The following is a 24,696-nucleotide window of genomic DNA, read 5'->3' as shown; positions in this document are numbered from 1 at the left end:
TTAATTTGAAATCATTCTCTACAAGAACAAGCCTCTTGCTGAAGTCTTCTCTGACGAATTCTTGCTATGAAATTATCCACTGTATTTCAGGCTGGATTAGGACTACATAAATTTTGTAGATTTTCTACTTTTAATAGACATCTAAGTAAGTCATAGTAGACATTGGCATTTGTATACAAAAGTATAACATTTTAAAATAGCTAAGGTTATGGCAGTAGCATTTGGGTAGGAACTGGACAATGGTCTATAGGACCTATCTTAAGACAACAGTCGTTACCTCGAGCAGATTTCAGCCTTTCAATCTCTCCCAATATTTAGCTTCCTTTCCAAAGACATGCAGGCATCTTCTTGAAAAAATTTGGTCTTAAAATATGTTTTGGTTAATCCACAAAGAGGAAAAATGAAACATTCCCTTACAAATGTGGTATAAATATATCTGATTTTTATGCACAGTGATAGGCAAGCAGAGTAAACCCATGCATAGAAACCAGATAAAAAGCATGACCTGAAATTCCAGCAAAGAAACTACACTGAATGGGAGACTTTTTCGTATCTATTTGGATATAAGGTAAAGGAAACAATGGAGTTTTGGTGAGAAGTGATGCAAAATCTGCAAGCAAAAGCTTACTGAGAAGAGCATCCACTGCAAATGCATAAGACTCTAGGCAGAGACATAGAAGACAGACTTCTGCATTTAACATTTGATTAGATTAAAAGCTTCTACTGCCAGAAGCCTGTTTTAATTATCTGTGAGCACTACCTGTCAGCCCATAGCTGTCAAAGGGCATTTCAGATGGAGAATCCTCACTTCAGTTCTCAGATACAATCTGCAAATGGAAGGTTTTTTCTTTTGTTCACTGCAGTTTGACATGGTATTTTATTTTTGCCAGCCATACAGATCTATTTGCTTGATTTAACTTAGACTTCTTGACACATGCCAACTAGTCACTGACTTCTGGCACACAGGGGGAATAAGTTTGTACCCAAGAATGCTCTTTTCCTACAGCCTGATAGGTAAAAAATGTTCCTGTCAATACAGAAATGTTTTAATATTTCCAATAATGCTTCTGCAGGTTATGTCAGCTGGTCATGGCCTTTGGGCTAAGTGTAAAGCTCAGTTTCGTAGACCAGGAGAAAAGATCCTCGTCCCATGTGTCATGGAGAGTGGGAGAGGAGGATGCACCCGAAGAACTGACTTGAGGCAACTCTGAAGCTGGACAAAACAGAGAGCTTTTTTTTTTTTACTTCATTCATTCTCCTTCTTCCCCTTCACCCTCCTGGAGAGCATCATACCATGTCCTGTGGCAGGTGATGCTGCCATCGAGCCTCATGCCCCAGCTGCAGCCCCACAGACAGGAGACAGGATCACACAGTTTCACAGCTGTCCATCATCTACCCATGAGGATTTGCTCCTTCCCCACCTGTGCCAGTGCAAGTTCATTTGCAAGCCCCCAAAATTAGACCCTTGAAGTGTTTGACTCCCCAGACACCTTTCTTCTTGTTAAAGAGTGTTTTTTTGTTTTAAATACGGAGTATTTAAGATGTAGCTTCGAGTGCACTTCAGACATCTGAATTACTACCGTGCACAATACAGAGCAGAGACACAACATGAGCAGATGAGGACAGGCACCCCCATCATCTAGGAGAGCTGCTGCCGCCATCATCATTGAGTCCTTCCAGGCTGCAGGAGCCCCTGCCCTGCTTGGCATGGTGGTCTCTGACAGCAGAGGAACAGTGGAAGCCTGAAGAAGATCAGGCCTCACAGAGCAGGAAGGAGTCTGCCTTGGCAGTATATTGTCAGTGTTAAGTCACTCCTCAAGGTAAAGCAGCTTCCAAAACAACACCATTTCCTCAAACTTACCATACTAATTCAAATACAAATTCTCTTTTCATAAATGCAAATGTACACCCACATAAACACACTTTTAGAACGGGAACTTTACGGAACAACCAAGTCAACTGAAGCATTTGAAAACTACTTCAATCTACAAGCTCCAGGCAGACTTCTTGGTTTTTCTCAGTTATATTAAGCACCACACCTTTATCTATAAAGCATTCTTCTTTATTTAAGTTAAACAATTTTTCAAGGATGGTTTCCATCTATAAAATGAACAAAGTACAAGCTCTGTACAGCAGACTTTTCAAACCAACTGAAAAAACAGTTTCCAAACTATGTTTTGAAAATCTGCAAAACAAACAGTATCACCATTCTTGCTCTGAAGATGGTAAGAAAAGTTCTCAGGAGACTCCATCACAACTTGCTTCAAGGGCTCTTACTTTATCTTTCAAATGGGAGAATTTCTTGAACATTAAAAACCCCTAAGATCACAGTAAGTAACTTTGGCACACTGTCATGTAAACATAACAAAAGGATACCACTTCTTGTCTGTTCTTTCAAAGAAAAGCAACATACAGCTTCTATATTCAACCCCCTATGCACAGTATCCATGGGGAATTAGTGAAACTATTCCTACATTTTATGATGGCAGTTGACATTAAAGACATAAGAGGAGAAATATGGATTTTTTTACTAGCAATTCTGATTCAGAGATAGAAGGCAGGTCAATATTCAGAGTTGCAACTGCTGATTTCACCTCGTATCAAAGTTGCAAATACCTCCACAGTTAGAAGCTGACTGGTTGAGATTTCTTTTAAATTCTGTTTCCCAAAACCTCACACAATTGACTTGCTGCTGAGCCCTTATTTCAGTGTTCATTTTTCAAGAATATGAAGAAATCTACTGCTATGTTTATGAATCACGTTCTTCAAGGTCTGAGCTAGGTTAGAAGACTATAGATAGGGGGAGAATAAAAGCTGAAAAATAAATTATCCACTGTATGGCCTCTAAAACAGGCAAGTTGTGGAGAAAATGGATTGTGAAGAAAAAAGCGTTACTTATTCATTTAAAAAGTCACATGATGGATAGGAGAAACTGGAATTAATGCCCCCATCTAAAAAGTACGCAGGCACTTGCAAGTTGGCTTCAGACACACAAGGTATTCACAGGCATATTAACTGGCACAGCTAAAGCCATCTTGCCCAGAAAAGTACCACTTGTACACCTAACACTTAGATGCAGCCAACGGAAACTGAAAAATCAGGAACTACTCTACTCCCAGGAACAAGGAAAGAGGGGAACTGTACCAGTATACTGCAGTACAGCAGATGTTTCTCATCTCCTTAGGATCAACCTTTACATTTTTCTGAGATCCATCACCTTACCAAAACCACACCCTGGCACTGCATGTCTGCGCTAATTTTCGTCCATGCTATCTTGCTTTTTAGTACTTATTTACCTTTTCATTTTCAAAGCTCATTGAAGCATTTGCTTTTAATAAAAAAAGTATATAGTCTATGCAAACATAAGAAAGAACAGGTCAAAGTTGGGGTTAAATTCAACACACTTATTTAAATACAAAAATGACTTCAGCTGGACTGAAGCTGCAAAATGCACTGGTTCTCAGATTAAAAACACATAGGGTCTGCTGGTATCCAGGCTGATTCCCAGAGCCAAGCCTGAATCCATTCAAAAGATCCATTTACAGAAACAAAACAGAATTCCCCAGTAGTAGGTCTATAAATTAAGCAAGTGCAATTCAGAGATATTACATAGCTGCTCATCCTTGCAAGTCAAAATTCAGATCTTGTACTGTCAACAGTGACATTACTATTTTGTCTTACTTGTACAACTCAAAAGGGGAGTTTAAGACAACTTCTTTTCATTAGGGCCCAGAATAAAACTGTGCTGAACTCACAGGACTGCATGAAAGATCTGCATTGTTTATATAATTTTGTAACAAAGGAGGAAGTATTTTCAAGATGAAGTACTACAGAAATGATCAACACAAATATCAAGTTTAACGTTATCCAGAGGACATGTAATGAATTTCCAAGTTGGAATAACCAATCCAAGCAATCACCTGTGCAGACACATTGCCTTTTTCTGCTATTTTCTTTCTCCTCCTGAGCTTCATGATCTCCAGTGAGGGCAAAGTAGTAAGAAGTAGATCCAGTTTGCAAAGCAAAAGCATCCAGTGTTAGCACGGACATCACACTCAGCAGCACAAAATCTGCACCTTCATAAAGTTTCACTCACCTCACACTCCAATACAATTTCTGGTTATACCTATGCTGATCACTTCATTGATAATTATAGGGTGATGAAAACTCATACAAATTGTTGGGAGCTGACAATATATATACTTTTATATATTTATATTCATAGTCCATCATAGAAAAGTTCATATTCAAATTACCAAGTACACACAGGAGAAAAAAAAATCTTTCAAAATGACACTTGTGTTTCTGGAGATGACAAACCATGACTTTTATGCAAATGGAGTTTTCAAATGACCACCTCCTAGTAATTTTTCCCACCCTCCCTCCCACACTGTTCCCCACAGGTGTTTCTTCAGATCCTTTTTTTAATCATACATCAGTTGTTCCTAGAGTTAATTATCTGCTGTGCAAGTACATAACTGAAGACAGAAAGGAATTGTTGAAGTCTTCACACCAAGAAGGAATTGTGCTGCGGTCATGTCCAGTGACACCTTTGCAGTGCTCCAAGCACCCTGGATCCTTGGTGTCTGCTTCAGCACTCTCCTACTTTCAGATAAAGGTGGAATACTGAGGTATATAAGTTCCGTGGAAAGTTTTAAGAAATACATCAGTAATTCAATCAAAACTTTGCCCAACGTCTATGAATTGAAACAGCGTTTTGCTTGTAAGTCCTTCTACTGCTGCAGATTAAGTGTGAATTTCCACTGCTGTGACAAGGAAGGACTGCAGATCTCAACGGTGAGACCACCATTCTTGGCATTTCGGCTGTCTAGACAGAGGTTGCTGCCAACGTGCCTCAGTTTAGAATTGCTTTCAATTTGTTCCCATTTCTGCAAGAAAAAATATGGTTATTGAGCTGGAAAAGCAGGGAAAGGGCAAGTTCTGCGTCCTGCCCTTTGAAACCTCCAAAAGCTTCCTTGGCTCGTGCTTGGGAAAGCTGTGAAAACTGCAGTAACAGTATGCAGTTTAGGCGATCCTTGAATAAGAGTCTATAAGTTATGGCAAGCCTTGCCAAAACAACTGTTCATTCAACTAACACTCTGCAATAAATACAGAAGACAGCAAATCATTTTCTTCTACTTCAGCACTTCTCAAATATGCTATCACACCGCATTACCTGTGTGAAACCTTTGGTCTGGAGAAAAAAAGAAACACAAAACCTGTCCACATAACACTACAACTCTGAATGTAGAGAATCAAGCAGCACAATTAGTAAAGACAACTTTACAGAAATCCAGAAATCTGTCAGACACCTTTCAACTACACAGAAGACAGGCAGTCGATCTGTGCTGTCTGAAGCTCAAGGTGATGCCAAGCATAGGCTAAATCCCAAATACAGTATGTTAAAAAAAGCTTTTTCTGTTTTATTTCCAACATACTGTGCTTTTAAACCTTCTCAAGAAAATCTTGCTTCCTTAGTTGCCTTTTCTGAAAAGTGGCAAGAATATTCTTCCTTTGTCAAGGAACAACATTTTAGTTATCTGTCTGCAAAAACTCCGGTAGAAAAGCAAGGAAGCCGGCAGCCAATCAGAACTGATGACTTAGCAGAAAGAAATGAATTGTTATATGACTAGATCAAAAAGGGTATGACTCTGCAAATGTGATTTTCCTCAGGCATAGGAAATAGATGAAGTTGCAATGCTGCATTAATAAAAAGGAACTGAAGGAGTCCAGTGCTGTTATGAACAGGTCACAGCTAAAAATAAGAAAGGAAACCAAACCACACTCTTCTGAGACACAGTCTGCATAATCTTCAAACTTCACTGAATAAGACCTTTCAAAAATACATTGTGGAACATATATTCTATTTCAGAAAAGAGACATAGCAGCTGAAGACTGTTACACATCAATACTGTTGGATGAAACCTTTATATAAGGCCACTGTTGTTCTCTATGTTCATAAAAGATTGCTGCTGGTCTGTGAAAAGCTTGGTACACAAGCTCATTCCTGCTGCTCTGCCTGGATGTCTCACAGCCTAATTTCACACAAACAAACAACAGCAAGACAGAATGAAGAGCAGAACAGACAGAAGATGAGATTACCAGTGCAGGTTCCTGCACTCCCGTTTTCAGTCCTTGTTTTGCATTCACATGCATTCACGACATACTGACCTGTCTGCTGTCGTTTTCCCTACAGCCCTGAAGTTTTATTAGTGAACCAGGTGCTCTGTCCACAACAGTAAGGCACAAATCCATATGTTTCACTGACTTGTCCTTTGTTAAGGCCCATTCCTAGAAAAATGAAAAAAAAGCATACAAAATTGTGTATACTAACATATGCAGAAGGTACACATGCTATCTCTGCATAGAAAGCACAGATTAAAATCTGTAAATAGTATGTATGAGCATTAGAACAGTTCATTGCTTCCCTTAGAGCAGGAGAGGAAAAACGTCGTTTTCAAACAGAGGAAGTCTAATTGCTTCAATATCCCCAAGTGTGCTCAGGGCCAGGCTGGCTGTTTGCTCCCTCTGCCGGCTTTACACAAGTACAGCACATACTCACACATCCTCAGGTTTAAAGTATTTGTCCAGCTGTATTTTTACCTCTGTATGTGTGTGTTACACCCTCCCCCCCACATCTTCTATGTAGGAAAGATTTATATATAAATGTAAAATACATACATACATATATATATATACACACATATATATATATATATAAACCCTAAAAGCTTGGTCTGCATCATCAGTGGCCACCCTATCCACACACTAACCAAAGCACATGTACCACAGGAAGGCAACAGTAGTTCTTAATATGATAGAGACCACCAGAAAGTAATACACAAGAGGGCCAAACTCAGGGGCAGAGAGAGCGCATTACTTCCTATCCAGGGCATCACGTACAACAGAACTTCCTTTAAATATGCAACTTTTAATTGGGGAGCAAAGAAAACCCCATTCTGTATGTTCTGCTGCTCAGCTTGTCTGATCTCAGTGTCCTGTGTGGGGTCTGATCTTGCACTGATGTTCAGATTCTCTCCATGCCTTTCTCCCCAGAGTCTGGTCTCCAGAATCCAGACTGCTCTTCATTTATCTAATTATCCTTCAGGAAGGAAGCTAATCTATCAACTAAAGCCACACTAATCATCCAAATCATGCTTTTCATGACTTAAAATGGCATGATTAGCTTTTCTCCAACAACTAAAGAGGACTCAGAGCTGTATAATACAAAACCCTAGATACACAGGTCAAAGCCCGGCCACATTTAAATATTATTTTGCAAGCAGTGTTTCAGAAAGAAATTAAATGACTAATAACACCCTCCCCATTTTTTTAAAATTATTTTCTGATAACATAATAACCAAATTTTTGTCTTGAATAACCACTTTTAAACTTAGCAAACTTAACAATTATTAAATTCCTTTGAGAACAGATCCGCATGAAACAATCAGAACTTCTAACCCATGCACTTAAACTTGATCACCGTTATACAGGTAGCAAGCTATTAGATGAATAACAACATCTATGCAAAACAAAGCAGAGGCAGGACAACTTCGTATCCCTTTTTTAGCCTCCCAAACCCTTAAGATGAAAAATTTTCCTTTCAACTATCAATATGTTAACCTCAGATCAAAATTACTTGCCTTCTCCATTCTGTCCAGTTCATAAGATGTCAACAAGAATCATTAATAGTTACTTTTAATAACGTAAGGAATTAGATAAGTTATTTTCAGAGCTGACCAGGAATCACAAATGCCCCTGAAACAGATGACCCCTTTATAAGATTTATACTGAACAGTGACAGTTGAAAATACCACCAGGGAAGTGGTAAAACTGGTGTTTGAGAACCCTGAAGTCAGGGCAAGTTAGAGCCTTTAAAATATTGCTTTATACATTTTTACCCTTCCATCAAAAGGCTGCGACAGCCCCAGACACAGCAGAAATCAGGCAAGAAATGAGCACACTGAAAAGCCAAAGGTACTGCTTCACAAGAGCTCCGAGGTCTGCTGCTGGAGACATCTACGGGAGGGACCTGCATGGTATGAAACACAATGTGCCTCCAGTGATCAGGAACTCTGACCAGCTACAATGGAGACAAGCAAGTTCCACTATACCAGAAGAAAAAATGCAAGCAGTGTATGCGCTCATGGCACAAGCTGGAAATAAGATAACTCTACGTAACAATTTAAAATCAGGACATATGAAAAAAACCTGTGTCATAAATCAGAAATATAAAGTTAGTAGAACACCACTAACTTGAAACCTTCCCCTTGCACCTACGTGCATTTGGCTTTACCTTTAGCTCCTTATCAGAACCTTACATATTTGTACATAATCGTCAAATACATCAAAATTTCTTCAGCCTGTTATAGGTGCACATCTACCTTTTCAATCACTGAATTCTACGAGCTTGTGAGGGGAAGCAGGGGGCAAAAACATAAATCCCATTTTGACATAAATTTTACCTTTTAAGTTGTGCTGAGCGTAACCCAGGGTACACTCTTCAAATTATAGGAAATCATCTACACAGCCTATATCTGAGTACTCTTAATCCCAACTTCCCCCAGCCCCCTTGATAACAACAGGTGAAAAAAGATAGTAAAGATATAAAGACTCTGGTTCGTTCCCTACCCCTCTTCTCCCATGTTGGTCATTCCCTCCAACACAATACAAATTCTGCTCATGGTGTTCAGAAAAGGAGTGTAATTTCATAAAGGTAATATAAAAAGCCTCCCCAGATACATTCTCTTTAATGATAGGGAAGAGAGGCATATATCACATATATAATGGCAATGCATTCAAATGAACATGATTCATCTTTCAGATCATAACTTCTTAATTTTAGGCTTTGTCCACTTTTGGGGTTTTCCCCTTTCAATTTTAAGCAGATTGAGCAAAATTCTGATACTCATTCAACAGCAGATTTGAAATTGGCCAGCCCTCTATTTTAAGAGAGGTACTTGAAGCATTAATCATAGAATGCCCTGAGTTGGAAGGATCATCAAGTCCAACTTCTGTCCCTGCATGTGACAACCCCACAGTTCACACCATCTGTCAAATCTTACATTTGATTTATAGTCAAGTTGATTCTGGAAAGAATTTAGTGACAAAGCAGCACACAAAACAATGAGCACCTATGCCTATATTTTGTGAATGATAACTACATCACAACTGCATAAATAGATACTTTGAAATAATTTATGCTCTCATTTGCAGATTTAACTCGTTTAAGAACAGGATTATACAGGATTTGTTGAAACACTCCCTTTATTGTGAATGAATAGGAGATGACACTTAAGCATCTCTGTTTTCTAGAAGAGCCAAACAGGGATTTAAGACTTTTTTTTTTTTTAATACTCCACTGCTGCAAACTGGAAATTACTAATAAGGCCTCACAGGAAAGCATTCTTCTGTTTTGCTGACCTTATACCATATGCTTAATACAACCCTTTTCTTAGGTAAAAATAACCCCTCCAAAAAAATCAGACACACTAATTCACTGAAAAAAGCCTCATGGGAAGAAAGTTACGGGCCTCTAGTATAAAAGCAAATATTAAAAGACACAAAGGAAGGCGATAATCTGATGCACACTGATTTAATCTCTTGGGTCAGATTCCCATCCTGAAAATGCAAAATTACGTTTGAGGGAGAAGTTATTTAGCTAATCTGTTATAATAACAGACCTGCTGATATGTGTTCATCTTCCTATCACCAGTACACAATACCCGCTCGAGTTAAAAAGTTTCACGTCTTAATTTTTTTTTTTTTTAGAAGATCACATACTGTGGAAAAAAAAATGGCATACAGACCTGGTTTCCACCAGCATTATGACATTCATAAACTCCAACAACACCATCTGCAAAATGGCCCAAAGTGTCAAGGCAATTGGTACCCTGCTGCAAAGCCCCAAAAGCTATATCTTGATGATCAGGTACCCTAAAATAAAACCAGAAATATCTGCTTAATTCAGTTTCCTTTTTCCTTCCCGCCCCCCCCCCCCCCTTTTCTTTCTTATCTCCTTGTCTTTACTCAGAGTATTTTTAAAATGACAGATTTAAGATGAGTGATGACTACTATCTGGAAATCTCAATCATCTTCTGAGGAGAGAAGGCAATTATCTGATCATGAACTGATCAAACATGAGTAAATTTGCAAGCTTAGGACAGAACAGAAATACACTTGTACCAGAGAATGAAGATGAACATACAAACTCAGCACAAAAAGCAAATTAAAGACGATGTAACATCATAATTTAAGGTCACTCAAGCTTAATCCTATCAGTTAAGGCCATCAAGCCCTATTTGTCAGACAAGCTAGTTTGTGGCAGAAATATGACATTATACATTTTTCCCAGACAGTTTTTACTGAGGTGTTAGTAAAGGGGTTAGGAATTTTTTAAAAAAATAATATAGATATCTATATCTCAGTGTTTTGCTGATACCTATTTTCTAATGGTTGCACATAAAGTACACTCATATAGTATAGAAATAGCTAGGCAAAGCCATTCAACAAAGTACAGTTGTGAGGTACAGTCTATGAGTTCATGCCAAACAGTAAAGCAAGTACACATTACTTCCTTTTAAAACTTCTTACTATAATGTGAGTATAATAATTCAACCCAGCAGAATGAGCACATGAGAAAATACAGAGTAAGATGACATTACATTGAAGTAATGCTTATGGCAGTACATTTTCCAGGGGAGCCTGCAAGACATATTTTTTCTGACAAATTAAGCAAAAATAAATATGCTCTGACACTTTTAAGAGAAAATAAAGAATAACTTCCTCAGCATCATCATGGTTTATGAGACTCTTTAGTATGTGTATTTCTGCACATGTTTCACTATGGTTGTAATGGCTGGTGCTTTTGCATTCCAGCCTGTACACCAGCAGCAGTTACCTGATTCTACTAACATGAAGTGCCCCCAGGAAAAAAAACAAAACACAACAATTATTCTTATAAGCCACACAGTATCCTTCCATCACACTACCAATATTAGGCTGACAGCAGATAAACTAGTTTATAGACTCAGATCTGACAAACATACTTACAAACAGGTTACTGAAAAAAACCCTTTTTATCCTTTCAAAAAGTGTTTCTCTTTGAGGATTTCTCATTAGCTACAATGCATTCATGTTACAGAAACTGTTAGCAATGTCACCCCTCATTTCTCTCTTCTCATACCCCCCCAAAAGTTAATGAATAGGTAGTGTCAGGGAACAAGAGACAGAAAGAGCAGAAGACTCCACATCTTAAGTGTCTTTGGCATCTACTCTTGTCGACCAAATACAAGGGCTTCTGGTCTGCTGCCTCCTGGTACTTGGACTGTACTGAGATTTAGTCCCCTCACTTGGCCAGGTGTGTGCTCAAATGAAGGCAAAAGCTTTGAAGGGATGACAACAGGATACAGAACAGTTCACTTCTGAGCAAACAGCTTGTGTAGGAGACTAACTTCAGGCTCAGATGAGTTGGGCCCTTTGGACCCTCTTTTCAGCAAGTATAGAAAGCAGCTTACTAGGGAAAAATGGCTCTTTAGGAACAGAGCTAACAAAAACCAAAAGCAAATAAGCACACGTGAGGCACTGCTTTCACAACTAAATTTAAAAATACCATTTACATCCAAGGAAGGAGAAAATAAACAACGATTTCTGGGGAGGGCAAAAAGAGAACTCCGCACTATCTCTGATCCAGCCAAAACTCACCGTAACTCAGGATAAACATTTTCAAGATACCACTTGAAGGGTTTGCAGCTAAGTCTCTTTCTGAGTTCCATTCGGCTCTGAATACTAGAGGAGAAAAAAAACAAGTCATTTTTAAAGTCAGGCTGCTCTCTTCATACATGTTAAAGAATACACAGAAAAATCAAGAACAGTAGAACTATATCTTTAAGACATAACACGAGAGCTAGCACTATCATCACCTTGGGAGGTGCTGTCTCATAAAAAATAAATGAATAGGGCAAAGAAGCACTTGCAACTTACTTGCCATAAGGTACATTCCTGGCTGAAGGCACTGCTGCGTAATAGAAATTTTTATACTCATCCATCCAGACTTCTGCTGCCCTGCGTGTATTTCTAGAGACAATCATATGAAATACATAGGTTATATTTTAACTAGCTGCAATTAAACCATGTCATTTACCCTTGGGATGATTGTAATCCTTCCTAGTACTACACAATCAGCTGCCTCAAGCCAGGTAGAAGATTCCCTGCTAAAGACCCAAGCAATCCAAAGGCATTAGAGTAACATAAATTTCATTCTAAATGCATTGATTTCAGTTATGTCTATTTCCACACTCATCTCTGCTTCAGGTTTTCATCCAGAATTTAATGCACATCTTGGAGTTCTTTCTGCAAACTTAATGGAAATAATTTGGTATTACTGTGGGGTTTGCTTGTTCGTTGTTTTTTGTTGGTGGTGGTTGGTTTGTTGTTGTCCTTTGTGCTTGTTTCTGTTTAGCTGGTTGGTTTTTTTGCTTTATTTTGTTTAGTTGGTTGGGTTTTCACAGCTTTTTGTTGTCTTTTTTTTCAGTAAGAGTAAGTTGAGAGAAGCCAAATTCAGTGAGTATTCAACCTGGATACACAAGCTAATGGGAAACATAAAAGTCTCAACAATTGGCAATATTTAAGAATGCCTTTTACCTTTCTGAAAACAGATATGCTAACACAGGTAAGATGTATTTTCAGTCTTTTATATCCCTACCAACAGAGCACTGAAAGTTCCAAAAAGACATAAGCTGTCATGACATTTAAGGCTACGAACCAATCAAGTCTGCTACAGCTGAGGTAACAGAGGAGAACCAGTAATCAGAAAATATTTTTAATGCTTTAAAATCCAAGAGATTAATTATCGCAATAAATGTGAAAAACACTAACCCAAATTCTTTACTTCTAATCAAACATATCTCTAACTAAAATTCCTGTATTTATGTAACTGGTGTCTTTAAGTCTCCTTTTGGACTGCAAGAGGGTGAAGCCTTTTTCCATCCCCTGGCTTCCATGTAAAACTCATTTACTTCCATTGTAATTTTAGGCTTAGAAAATTAAGTTTTATTTCACTTGCAACTGCCATGCTCTGAAGCTTATTTTACATTTGGCAGTAAATTCATCTAAAGCAAGTAGAGCAAACTAAGTCAAGCCAGCACTTAACAGGATTTGCCTATTCAAAGACAAAAAATAGGATAAAGCGAGTTCTTCTCACAGGTCCCTGAGAGGACCTCAGTTTGAGGACTGATTTTTCCTTGCAGAGATTCCTTTAAATTATCTGTAAGCAACACCCCAATCAATCCATATCAGAGAGCTGTCTGAGTTTATCTTCGCCTGCAGCCCCTCAGGCCTGTGTGAGTGTCAGGAGGTCACCCAGCACCTGCCCCCATTTGCTCAGCAACCAGCTTGGCCGCCCACAGGCCAAACAGGTTTTGGTGGTTGGAGAGGAGATGTTCAGTTTGCCTGAGTTTAATGACTCCAAAGGCACTTTCAAGGCCAGAATCCATTCCTGCATCATGCTTCCCCATCCTTGGGGAAGAACAGGTCAGGATGAGTGCAACAGGAATATGGAAACTATATAGATGCTGAGAAACTCCCAAACTAATAAAACCCTCAAGAAGGCAGGGAACTGAGGAACTTGGTACACCCAGCACTTAATGCTGAGTTACAGCTAATGAAACCCATCAGTGAGCAATCAGAGGCAGCTTTGCATGGAGCAGATGAAGGTCTGCAAGGTTTATTAGTTTGTCTGAAGTGGTATATTAAGGCCATGTGCACTGGTCTAACAAATCCTGCCAGACACAAGCTGTCTCTGCCCACGCCACACAGCCAGGATGTGGTCTACCCTCTCCTGAAACAGGACTCCAAGACTCTCATCCAGAGCCACCAATTTGTTTGGCTGCCAAAAGGCAGTGCATACTGCCTAGTCAGCTGAAACCAGGGTGCTTATCGAGAGCACTCCAGAACAAACTGCGCACAGTCACGGGAGAGATGATGCTATAAGCTAAACAAGTCCCGACTGCAAGACCAGCACAGATCGCAGGCACCATGTTTCTTGGCACCGTGTTCCTACACATATCTGGTAATACCTGTATTACAAGGTATCCCATTAACTCAGGTTTCTCATTCTGTCATTGCTCAAATGGATATTAAGGCATTCTGTTATATTGGTTTGACACCCAAGAAAGCTGACTGAGGAGGAAACTTCAAACATATGGCAACTTGTCAAGCCTGCTTTTAAGTGATATGCAACTTTTCTAGGTCAATTCAAAAATAATTTCAATGAAACACAGAATGTTAATGGCATTTCAGAAATTGAGACATCTGGACAGCTAAGGACACAGGCCATCAACCACTTGCAGAGAAAGGTAAATCTAGAAAGGGATCTAAGTACCCAAGACACCAGTAGTTTCCAGACTTCAGCCGTCCTCACCACTCAAGTACACATTGGATCTCTTTACAAACTTATTTTGAACACAAATGACCGGAAAACACAATGTGACTTTAAAAAACCTGTCATATTAATTGTCAGAACATTTAAATGATCAAATCACAATGATGATTTGACTTCACAACAAAATTCAAAACCTATAATTCCAGGGCAAACACAGAATCCTAAGCATCTGCTAAGATGATGCACTTCTGATGTCTGCTGTATCCTTGTACACATACAGCCACACCTTTTTCCTTTCCTTCCTACTTTGCAGCTGAATTATTTTTAAGCACCTATTTACACAAGAAAAGCAGCATATTGAGAACAGCCAAATGACGGAAAAGTAGCAGAGGAGTGGAAAAACTACACAATTTATTTTTATTAACCATGCTCCTTGTTATGACATTGTCATTTTAAAACCTACCACGAAACTAAACCAGTTGCGTCCTAAGCCTACAATACAGTTTAACTGGTAGATCTTTCTATCCTTCTGATGCAAACTATAAATACTGGAATAAAGATATGCTGTATTAAGAGAGGATATTTCATTGGTAGCTTTTGTTTTCCCATAAGTACTATTATTCATTTTTCACTGTAGCATCAAATATAGATCCCAAAGAACAGGGGACCAGAAAAATCCCTATTATAACTACTGGAAGACAGCACAATGACTTTATTTTATCAAACTATTAAATTCTTTGGTTATGCCACCAAGGTGACTCCAATGTGGAAAAGAAGAATTACACCCTAAGTAGGTTCCTCAGTCTAAGGTGAAACACAAGTCCAAATATATCAGCAGCTTAGAACATGAATTCAAGCACATCTGCGCTCTCCGCGCTGCTTTATGTCAAACAGAGTCTGGGCTTCATATTCCTTCAAGGATAAACAATTTTATTTGCAGCTTTTAGCTCACAGAACCCTTAGCTGAGACTTTTACTTCTTCAGCCCTGAGTATCAAGTCCATTTCTTTAAACCAAAACCTGATTCTTCAGCTACAACTGATAGAGCCTTGGTCAAAACACCCACCATATATTTATGCAATACCTTTACCCATATCACTTAAAATCCACTACAAAATCAGAATTGCTATTTTCATTCTATAGAGGAGAAACTAAGGAAATAGCTCAGTATTTCAGCTACTGTTGTACATTTTATCAACATGTTTATCTAAGCTCTTAAAACCGCAGTTTCTTAGGTCTATAGAAAAGGTATTTTAAACATAGCACAGGAAAGGCAAATGTGATAAAGAATGAAGTTGCCAGACTGCCACAAGTGCCAGAATCACTCTACATAATTATTTGCATATCACATACTGATCATATATTAACAAAAAGCAAGCAAAGTATATTTGTACCTTAGCATATTCTGGTTCTATAAAATAAGGATTTATGAGACAGTTCTGAAAATAAAGCCGCCTTTAAAACAAAATAAACACAAAGTTTTCAGAATTGATAGAACGCCAAGTTAAATATTTCTTTCTTTTCCAGATTCTCGGGCTGTGTCTACTAGAAGTTTCCCTTTTTGAACTCTCAGGTTCTTCTCTCAATCTGTGTAGTTGCCTCCAAGTCATTAACTTCCTTGTAATTAATGTTTCTTCATGGTAGATAACATTGCAAATATTTCTAAATAAAAGATCCTTAAAATGAAATTACTGCCACCTGCTGATCATTTGAAGAAATCCAAACCACTGCTATTTAGCAGAAGGCTTAACAGTTACCTTGCAAACACGGTACCACTCCCACCGGGAAATGTGTAAGGATGCTGTTTGCGGAATACGTGTCCCACTCTGCTGCAAGGGATAATTTCTAGGCTCCCACCACATTGCCAAACTCTGAATGAGATCTCTGAAATAAAGACATGGAAGATCACTATAAAAAAAATACTGTAATTTTGTAGTATACAATTTACAGGGAAGACTTTTAGTGATTATTGCTAAGATCAATAAGATTGTTTATCCTAGAATTTCTCAGAACGCTAAGGCATATCAGAACATTTATTACAGGTTTTCAAATTAGACTCAAACCTTGTAATGGTCCATCCAGTTCTCCAGTGTACTCCAATCCTCCTATGCTTATCAAAAAGTATTGCAAAGATCCTGAGAACTTGAGTTTACAAATTCAAGACAAGAGTGAACAAACCTTGATCAACATTTTGCAAAACAAGCATGTGTTACAGTCAAATCTAGCAACAATATGAAAATGCACCATGGTAAGAGCTGTCTCTTAGTTAATTTAGGTAAAATACTGCAGGCCCATCTTGAAATTTGTGAAGTTGAGACCATACTAACATAAGAACAAAACTTCTACAACAGCTGCTCTGTATATGCTTGAAGGAAAATTCTAAGTTTTATAAAGTATAAATATAATGTATAGAATTATTCTGCAAGTCCACCTAGCAGGTTATTCGAACATAACATCAAGCCACTGATTCAGAGATAAGCTAGAGAATAAAGAGGCCCAACAAGTGTGCATGTTGAATTTTAAACTGCACATCACAGATTTCTGTTATTTTGTGCCTATGTCATTTACTGCCAATTAAATCATATGCCATGTGATTTTTACTCATCTTCACTTAGTCTGGTATGAACACATCATTAGCTGTTTGCTGTACTGACTGACTTTGGGGTGCCTTTTGTCTGCTCCCTGAACAGGCAAAGTCTCCATCTCCTCCTTCCCAGGGAGAAAGGGGAACAGAATGCAGCAGGAGAAACAAACAGTTTTTCGCATGCTGTCTTCAGACCTTGAGTGAGGAGCTGTTGCTTATGTCCTTTCCTGCTATCATGGCCTAAATTGTCAAAGTATAAAAGCAGTTGCTAAATTTTCAGAAAAAAAAAAAGTCACTCAAGTACATGCTTGCAGCTAATCAGATATTTAAATGCTCTAGCGGCAAAAGAGGTTTTCAGAGTAAATGCAAGTATTGCTGTAGTAATCAAATATTGTCTAGGACACTTTAAAAAAAAAAAAAAAGAAAAACGGTAATATTAATACAGTTTAGCAATATACAGTCAAAATAGTGAGAAAACAAAAGCAAATAAAGTAATTGTTCAAAACACATAAGAGGTTTCTTCACGTGTTGCATAGGAAGGTCAGACACCCGACTGTAAGGATGTGTCTTCCAGCCTTTAAGGTCCTTACAGGAGTGTTAAAAATGTTTATCAATACAGGTTAGGGGATGAAGGGAGGAGAGCAGCCCCACAGAGAAGGACTTGGGGGTTCTAGTGGATGAAAGGTTGGACACAACCCAGCAATGTGCACTTGCAGCCCTGAAGGCCAATCCTATCCTGGGCTGTATCAAAAGTAGTGTGGCCAGAAATCAAGGGAGGTGATTCTGCCCCTCTGCTCTGGTGAGACCCCACCTGAGTCCTGCATCCAGGAAAGACACAGACCTGTTAGAGAAGGTCCAAAGGCCACCAAGCTGATCAGAGGGATGGAACATCTCTCCTGTGAGGACAGGCTGGGAGAGTTGGGGTTGTTTAGTTCGGAGAACAGAAGGCTCTGGGGAGACCTTATTGTGGCTTTTCAGTACTTAAAAGGGGCCTATTAGAAGGACGGGGAGAGAGTTTTTAGAAGGGCATGTTACAACAGGACAAGGGGTAATGGTTTTAAACTAGAAGAGGGAGGTTCAGAATAGACATGAGGAAGATTTTTTTTTACAGTGAGGGTGGTAAAATACTGGCCCAGGTTGCCCAGAGATGTGATAGATGCCCCATCCCTGGAGACATCTAAGGCCAGGCTGGACAGGGCTCTGAGCAACCTGATCTAGTTGAAAATCTCTCTGCTCATCATAGGGGGTTGGACTAGATGACCTTTCAAAGTCCCTTCCAACCCAAATTATTCTGTGATTCTATGATTTGGTTACCATGTCTCCATACTTAGTATGCTGTATAGAGCGAACTTTGCCTTGTGGGGCAAGCATATGCTCAATGCATGTGCGTATTTCAGTGACTCAAAATACTCATGGGTTTTTACAAGTTCAAGAACTGGACCTAAAACACACTACTTAGAATGTCTGAGATGCATCTCTACCCTAAAATACTAAGTGACAGAATGGAAGTCTTGAGAAGTCACAGTTCTGTTCCTCCCAAATATTTTTTTGTTTTCATACAATACTGTAATGCAAAGAGCCAAAAAAACCTACTAAAGCCAGAACTAACCACCAGGTCAAAGAAGAAATGGTTAAAGCACAGGTTCTCTCAGTTGCTGCTCCTCCTTCTCTAAATCCCACTCAGACATCTGAAAATAAGGAACTAGGAAAAAAAAAAGCCTTCTCAACCATAATTATCTCACAGTGCTAAAGTAAGGGTTTAAAATTTAAAAATTCACTAAGTTTAGATGCCAGGCAGTATAGTATTATTAATGTTAAGAAGCAGATTACTCTTCAGTCAGCTAAGTTTTAATTGATTTCTTAAGATGTATGTAAGAACATTAAACTCATGAACTCCTGTGTTCCACTTTTCAAGATTAAATTTCAGCAACATCTTAAAACATACAATAATGTTTAAATGCTGCCAATGTAAGGTATTTTAATCGATAACTTTAGATGAGGATGTGACTTTCAAACAAAATAGCATTTTTGAAAACAATTTCCTGTTTACATCCTGTATTTTATCACCCAACTTCCATTACAAAAAAATTTCACTGTTTAATGAACAAACACTTTTATTCTCCCATATTTAGCACATAAATGCTACCTTGCTTTAATTCTTTCATCGAAATAAATCTTCTGGATTTTGTTAATAATGCACGTGAAGCTTTAACTCTAGTTTTAACTCTTTGCCTTTACTGTCACAGAGTCATGGTCTTCCTGATTTTGTGCAATGATGAAACCTGCATTCTTTCAAGACTGATACAAAAGTAAATAATATACATACCTAAGTTTTCTCCACCCCAAACATCCATCATCATGTCATACTTCCCTAGTTCTTCAAAATAAGATTTGTCCATCACAAATAATCCACCAGCTATCATGGGTGTCCTAAACAGACAAGAAAAATTAAATTAAATACTTACAGAACCATAAACTGTGAGGTAATTATTATTTGCATCTCAAGGTTAATATCTCTTTGAAAAAAATGCAGTACTTTCAACTGCAACTAATTTTGCATCTATCACTTCGAATGCTGTGTGCACACACTTTCTATGGCACATACACCCTGTTTCCCCAAAAATAAGACCCACCCTGAAAATAAGCCCTAGCATGATTGTTTAAGAATTTTGAGGAGGCTTGAAATATAAACCCTACTTCAAAAAGAAGCTCTAGCTACAGTTCACAAAAAAGTCAATTTAAATAGTATCCAGGCAGCTATACGTGTAAAAAAGTAACATCTTTGGAGCAAAAATTAATATAAGACCCTGTCTTATTTTCAGGGAAACAGGGTAACACTACAACCACCTTCTGAGGCAGTTTTCAAAGCCCCATTTGGCTCACACGCTCCTTATCTAAAGGGTGGCAATTTGTACCAGTAATAAAAACATTAAAACTGATGCTGTAGTTTTAGCCCTCCCTCACAAGGTACCAACTTCACAAAAAGCAGATTGTGCTTCATTTAAAGGGTAAATAATCTACCAGTGTGCTTTAAAGTATTTTTTAAAATACCAGTTATTTCTGAGAGTCTCATACTGCTACACAATAATGAAGTTTAAATATTAATGAAAGATATAGTAAAGATCCCTTTCAGAATCAGAGAATATGATTTCTAGCTTTGTTTAGTTGCAAACTACAATCTAATGAAGGGAGAAGTGGCGGTACAGACATACTTTATGGGAGCAACTGGATTTCCTTGCCGTGCTCTTCTTTGCTCTGGTGTCATGTAATCCCACTTGAACACCAGGTTCCAATCAAAGCCTTCAAGAAGAAAAATATTAGAGAAGGACATTAAAAAGACTCTGGTCATCATTCAACTTGTAGTAATATAATGTTGACTGAAAACACTGGGAACTGTAATTTAAATTAAAAGTTTTAAATGTGTACAAACTTCTGTGTAGAAAACAAACAAGCAGTAGTCCAGATAAACGGTAAGGAAGTTGACAGGACAAAATAGCTTTGATCTCTCTTGCTGCCATCTACTACACATAGTAAGAAACCCAGTCATTAAGTGACAAAGCAAAAGCCTCATGTTAATCCAATGTCTCATTTCCTTACATCAAACAGAACACCATATGATGATCTTCCAACCATTACAAATGCTCCCAAAAGTCTTTTACTGTACAATTGCATTTCAACTTGATCACATATGTTTACACAGGCTTTATGCAGCAGTTAGTATTCCTTTATCAGCAGGAGCTCTCTATGGTGAAGGTCACAACAGGTTATGCAGCTCTCACTTATTAACATCTTCCTGCTTTCTCACTGCACATTTCTAAGTGCATCTTTCTTTAAATCTGAGACAAGCGCAAGAACCAAAAATCTTACTTCCTTTATGTAAGAACCTGCATGTGTGTACACACAGCAACAGCTGGTCTGGTCCTTCAGTGAGTTAAGCACAGCAGCACATAGCAGCCACCAGAATAATGACCAATAGGTCACCTACAGCAATTTTCTACCCAACAAGCATTTGAATCACCGCCGTTAGGCAACGATGCACAGCTGGTGTAAGACAAACTTCCTATAGGAAACACTTTCATAACCCTTTTTAAGATGGGTTACACCCAGGAGCATGAACATCTATTAAAAAGCTACACAAGGTCCATCTCCCTCTCCCAGTACACCTAGCAAACCAGCCTCATACAGACTGCCTGCTGCCAGACATTTATATCCTATGAGGTCATGTAACGAATGATTTCCAGATTTCTGGTGCACAGATGTCAATAGTTTTCTTTCTCCAGCATAAAGATAAAGCAATTACCTTGTGGGGAAGTGGGGGAAAGTGAAGGTAACCAGACAACAAGTACAGTCCTACAAACTGTCTGTATCCGTAAATGTGCATACTAATGATTGATGTGGAGAGCTGAAAACTAAACAGTTTTCGTTTTAATTCACAAGACATTTATCACGCACAATACAGAAATTACCCTGAACAGTCTTTACAGCATGCATGCCAACTCTTTCTCTCCACAGTTAAGTATTTCATGAAGTGTTGCACTGTAAAAATGAAAGACTGTCTAACTACTCCAAAACTCCAAGTAGCAAAACCATAAAATGACTACAATCGATAGTACCATAAAGCCTCCAGCATGAAAAGTAAAATGAGCTCCACTATTTCCATGCAGTTAAAAAGTCGCATTTCATCATACGTACCCAGCAAAATTACTTGCATCTGGGAGAACTTGAAAAAAAACTACTGTTCTCTGGCAGAAGCAGTACAGATAGAGTTACGTATACTCTAGTGAACACAAGGGGTCTCTTTTGGAACACAGCACTCTGTTACAAACTCTGAACATGTGTATAAATTGCCTACCCGTAAAAACTGTCTCCATTTTCACTGACTCTGGGAAAAATCTGCACTCAATCAGATAATATCAGTAATTCTGTAAAAGGAGTTTTTCTAAACACAAGTGCATATCCACTATGAAATTCCATCCAGTGGAAACTGCATCATAGGCATACTTTAAATTATTAGATCTCAGTTAACTACAGTTTATTCCAGAAATTAAAGTGTTTCTCAGGGCAGCATAAACACTTTTGCAAATCCCCCCTCAACAAAAAATTTGTAACATGAAGTGCATGGATTTAGCATCGGCTAGACTTGGGGAATTTTTTTAGCCCTGTCTCCTTTAAAACCTTCATAGCATTTGCTAGGTTGCTTGTCTTGGGTGATTAAGTCCTTTCAAAACAGACCAGGCACAAATGCTGTCCCAGCTGTCTCAACCCTCCATGCTTCAGATACTGTATCTCAGGTTGAAAGCATAGCTTGGTTTTCCATGTTTAGATTTGGCCCAGCGAAAGTGTCCCATGACACCAAACGTTGAAGTGCCTCTAACATGGAAATCTGTCCTCTGGGAACTGAAAATAAATATATTATTCATTTTTTAAGAGACACCCAAATAGCCTTAAACACTGGTATGTGCAAAATTTCTATTGTTAATATTAAAAAAGAAAAAAAAAAAGCTTCTCACTCCTCAGTCCAGAAGTACAGAGGTTCCACACACTTTAAAAATAAAAAATTAAAACATCGATTTCTATTGCGTACAAGGGAAGAAAATAAGCACTAAAAATTAAAAAAAAAAAAAAAGAAAAAAGAAAAAGAAGGGGAAACACAGTTCCAAAGATAAAGCAGTAACAAGTGAAATGATCTCTCAATCTTCTTTCACTTCACTTGGGAAGAATTAAAGAGTGCGAACCTTGCAGGAACCAAGCAAAGGTTTCAGTGAAAGAACTCCTCCTATTGCAGGCAACAATAAAAGCCACATAATGGTATAGAGATTTCCATGCTTGAGGCATAATGAATAGATTTGGTAAAAGCCTTAAGGTTTTGATAAAGCTGGCACTCAGATAATAGCACAGAACTATACATTAGCATACTGTGAATATATGCACTGTAGGTGTTACTTCAGGATGTTAATTAAAAGGACACAGAACCTCTCACCTCCACATCACTGACTGGAAATTGCACCCTATGTGACATTATGCAAATATTGCTTTTATTTTAGTTTACTGGAACAACACTTGGAAGCCAGTTAGAGAGTAGTAACTGACAGAATAGGCTTAGAATTAGTTTTTCCTTCCATGCTCAAGAAAGCCCATTCAGAAAAAGCTGAAACACTGCAGAAACAGCACTGCATAATTTCTGTACTGTGGCTCATTTTATATCTTTGTGCAGACAGTTCAGTCTAAAAAAGGAGGTGGGGGGGAGAAGAACAGCTATTTTAAATACTAGATTCTTACTTACAGTGAAAAAAGGGAAGGATTTTTTTTGGCGGGGGGGAGAGAGCTTCACAAGTCTTTTTACTATTTGCTCTCAACAGTTTACACTAGCTAGACACAGTGAAACTGTAATACTTCTAAATTCAATTTAACAGGAAATTTTGTAACTGCAAAGGTATAAACACCACAAATTTCAAGGTCACATGATACTCTCTTCAAAATTACAGATCATGGCTAACAAACATTTATTTTTAAAACACATTCCAAAGCTTTCTGCTTATTCAGAAGATTTTAATTTTTTTAAAGCAAACCAGCATCTTGAAAAAGCTCATAGGCACTACATTGCTGATGGGCTTTTAAGCTAGAGAGCAATTAAAGCCTGTCTTATCTAAAAAGAGAATCATAAGCCCTGGCCATAAGCTGCTTCTGACATGTACACAGTCCTACAAACATTGGAGTGAGCACTGCACATTGGTAAAAGGCAGCACAAACTTATAAGAATTAGTATAATCAAGATGACCTGTTTTAAAGCAAAAGACAATAAGGCCAATTAAAATCCAACCCTAGAAAAAAACTGACCTACAGAACTTAAACCATGAGCAGGAAGAACCATATGTTAACTGCCCATTCCACAACTGCAGTGATTATGAGCTTTGATTCTTGATGCCTTTTTTTTTTTTTAATTTGTATTCCAGTACAGGTACATACCGCCTTTTAAATCAGCTGACGCCCCCACGTACTGGAAGTTGTCCATATTAATTACATCAATAATAGGAGACACAACTCTGGTCTTGTCCTAAAATAAATATTAGAAAGTAATATTGAAATAATGAAATCAATATATAAAGATGCAGGTAGGATGAGATATTGATCAGTTCAGCATGATTTCATGAGCGTATCTCCCCCAGCTCTCCCCTTACTTCAGCTGATGGCTCTGAAGAGCCAGTGCTGTGAATGAACAGCATCGCTCAGCCCTGTTGCAGAAAGCAGAAAGCAGAAACCACACCATGTGGCTGTGAGTCCTCTTTCTGATACAGTCTACTCAGAGTAATCACCCTCTTCTGACTCGCTCTTGAAGAAGGCAGCAAACTTGTAGTTCTAAAGGCAGTCAAGCAAACAGTGCTTCCATTCTTACTTTTAAAACCAGCTCAAAGAAAAGAAGCATCCAGGCAAGTCATACTTTCCACAGCAAATCTCTAGCCATGTGGTCTACTATGGTCTTATTGTTATTTCAACCTTTAAGGAACACTTAGGCCTTCCTGCAATCAAAAAAGTCTTAGGTCAATGCTACTCCATTTCACACTGTAAGAATCACACTTCACAATCAGATACTTAGATAGGAAAGAGAACCTAAAAAACCCTCAAACTGCTGAATGCTCTTAATCTCTAGCAGCCAAGATTCCAGCACTACAGACACCACATTCCTCTGACCAACCATGGTCTCGTATACTGCTCTGAGTGACGTTAATTACCTT

At 38.3% G+C, this 24,696-nt stretch overlaps 1 protein-coding gene across 1 annotated transcript in view; it reads right to left on the bottom strand.

The window, feature by feature from the left end:
* Positions 1-2,040: 2,040 nt before the first annotated feature.
* The window catches only part of GALNT2 (polypeptide N-acetylgalactosaminyltransferase 2), a 95,134-nt gene continuing 72,478 nt past the window's right edge, over positions 2,041-24,696 (bottom strand). Inside the window, exons 8-16 of the mRNA XM_065834030.2 lie at positions 23,930-24,017; positions 20,176-20,263; positions 19,290-19,393; positions 16,137-16,263; positions 11,983-12,075; positions 11,704-11,787; positions 9,810-9,936; positions 6,172-6,291; positions 2,041-4,889 (exon numbers count right to left, since the gene is read on the bottom strand). Of these exons, the coding sequence (XP_065690102.1) occupies positions 4,734-4,889; positions 6,172-6,291; positions 9,810-9,936; positions 11,704-11,787; positions 11,983-12,075; positions 16,137-16,263; positions 19,290-19,393; positions 20,176-20,263; positions 23,930-24,017 (987 nt within the window). The 3' untranslated portion in view covers positions 2,041-4,733. The remainder of the gene's footprint in view (positions 4,890-6,171; positions 6,292-9,809; positions 9,937-11,703; positions 11,788-11,982; positions 12,076-16,136; positions 16,264-19,289; positions 19,394-20,175; positions 20,264-23,929; positions 24,018-24,696) is intronic.

The sequence above is a fragment of the Patagioenas fasciata genome, chromosome 3 (genome assembly GCF_037038585.1).
Source record: "Patagioenas fasciata isolate bPatFas1 chromosome 3, bPatFas1.hap1, whole genome shotgun sequence".
NCBI classification, from domain to species: Eukaryota; Metazoa; Chordata; class Aves; order Columbiformes; family Columbidae; genus Patagioenas; species Patagioenas fasciata.
This window is presented reverse-complemented; position numbering and strand designations above follow the sequence as displayed.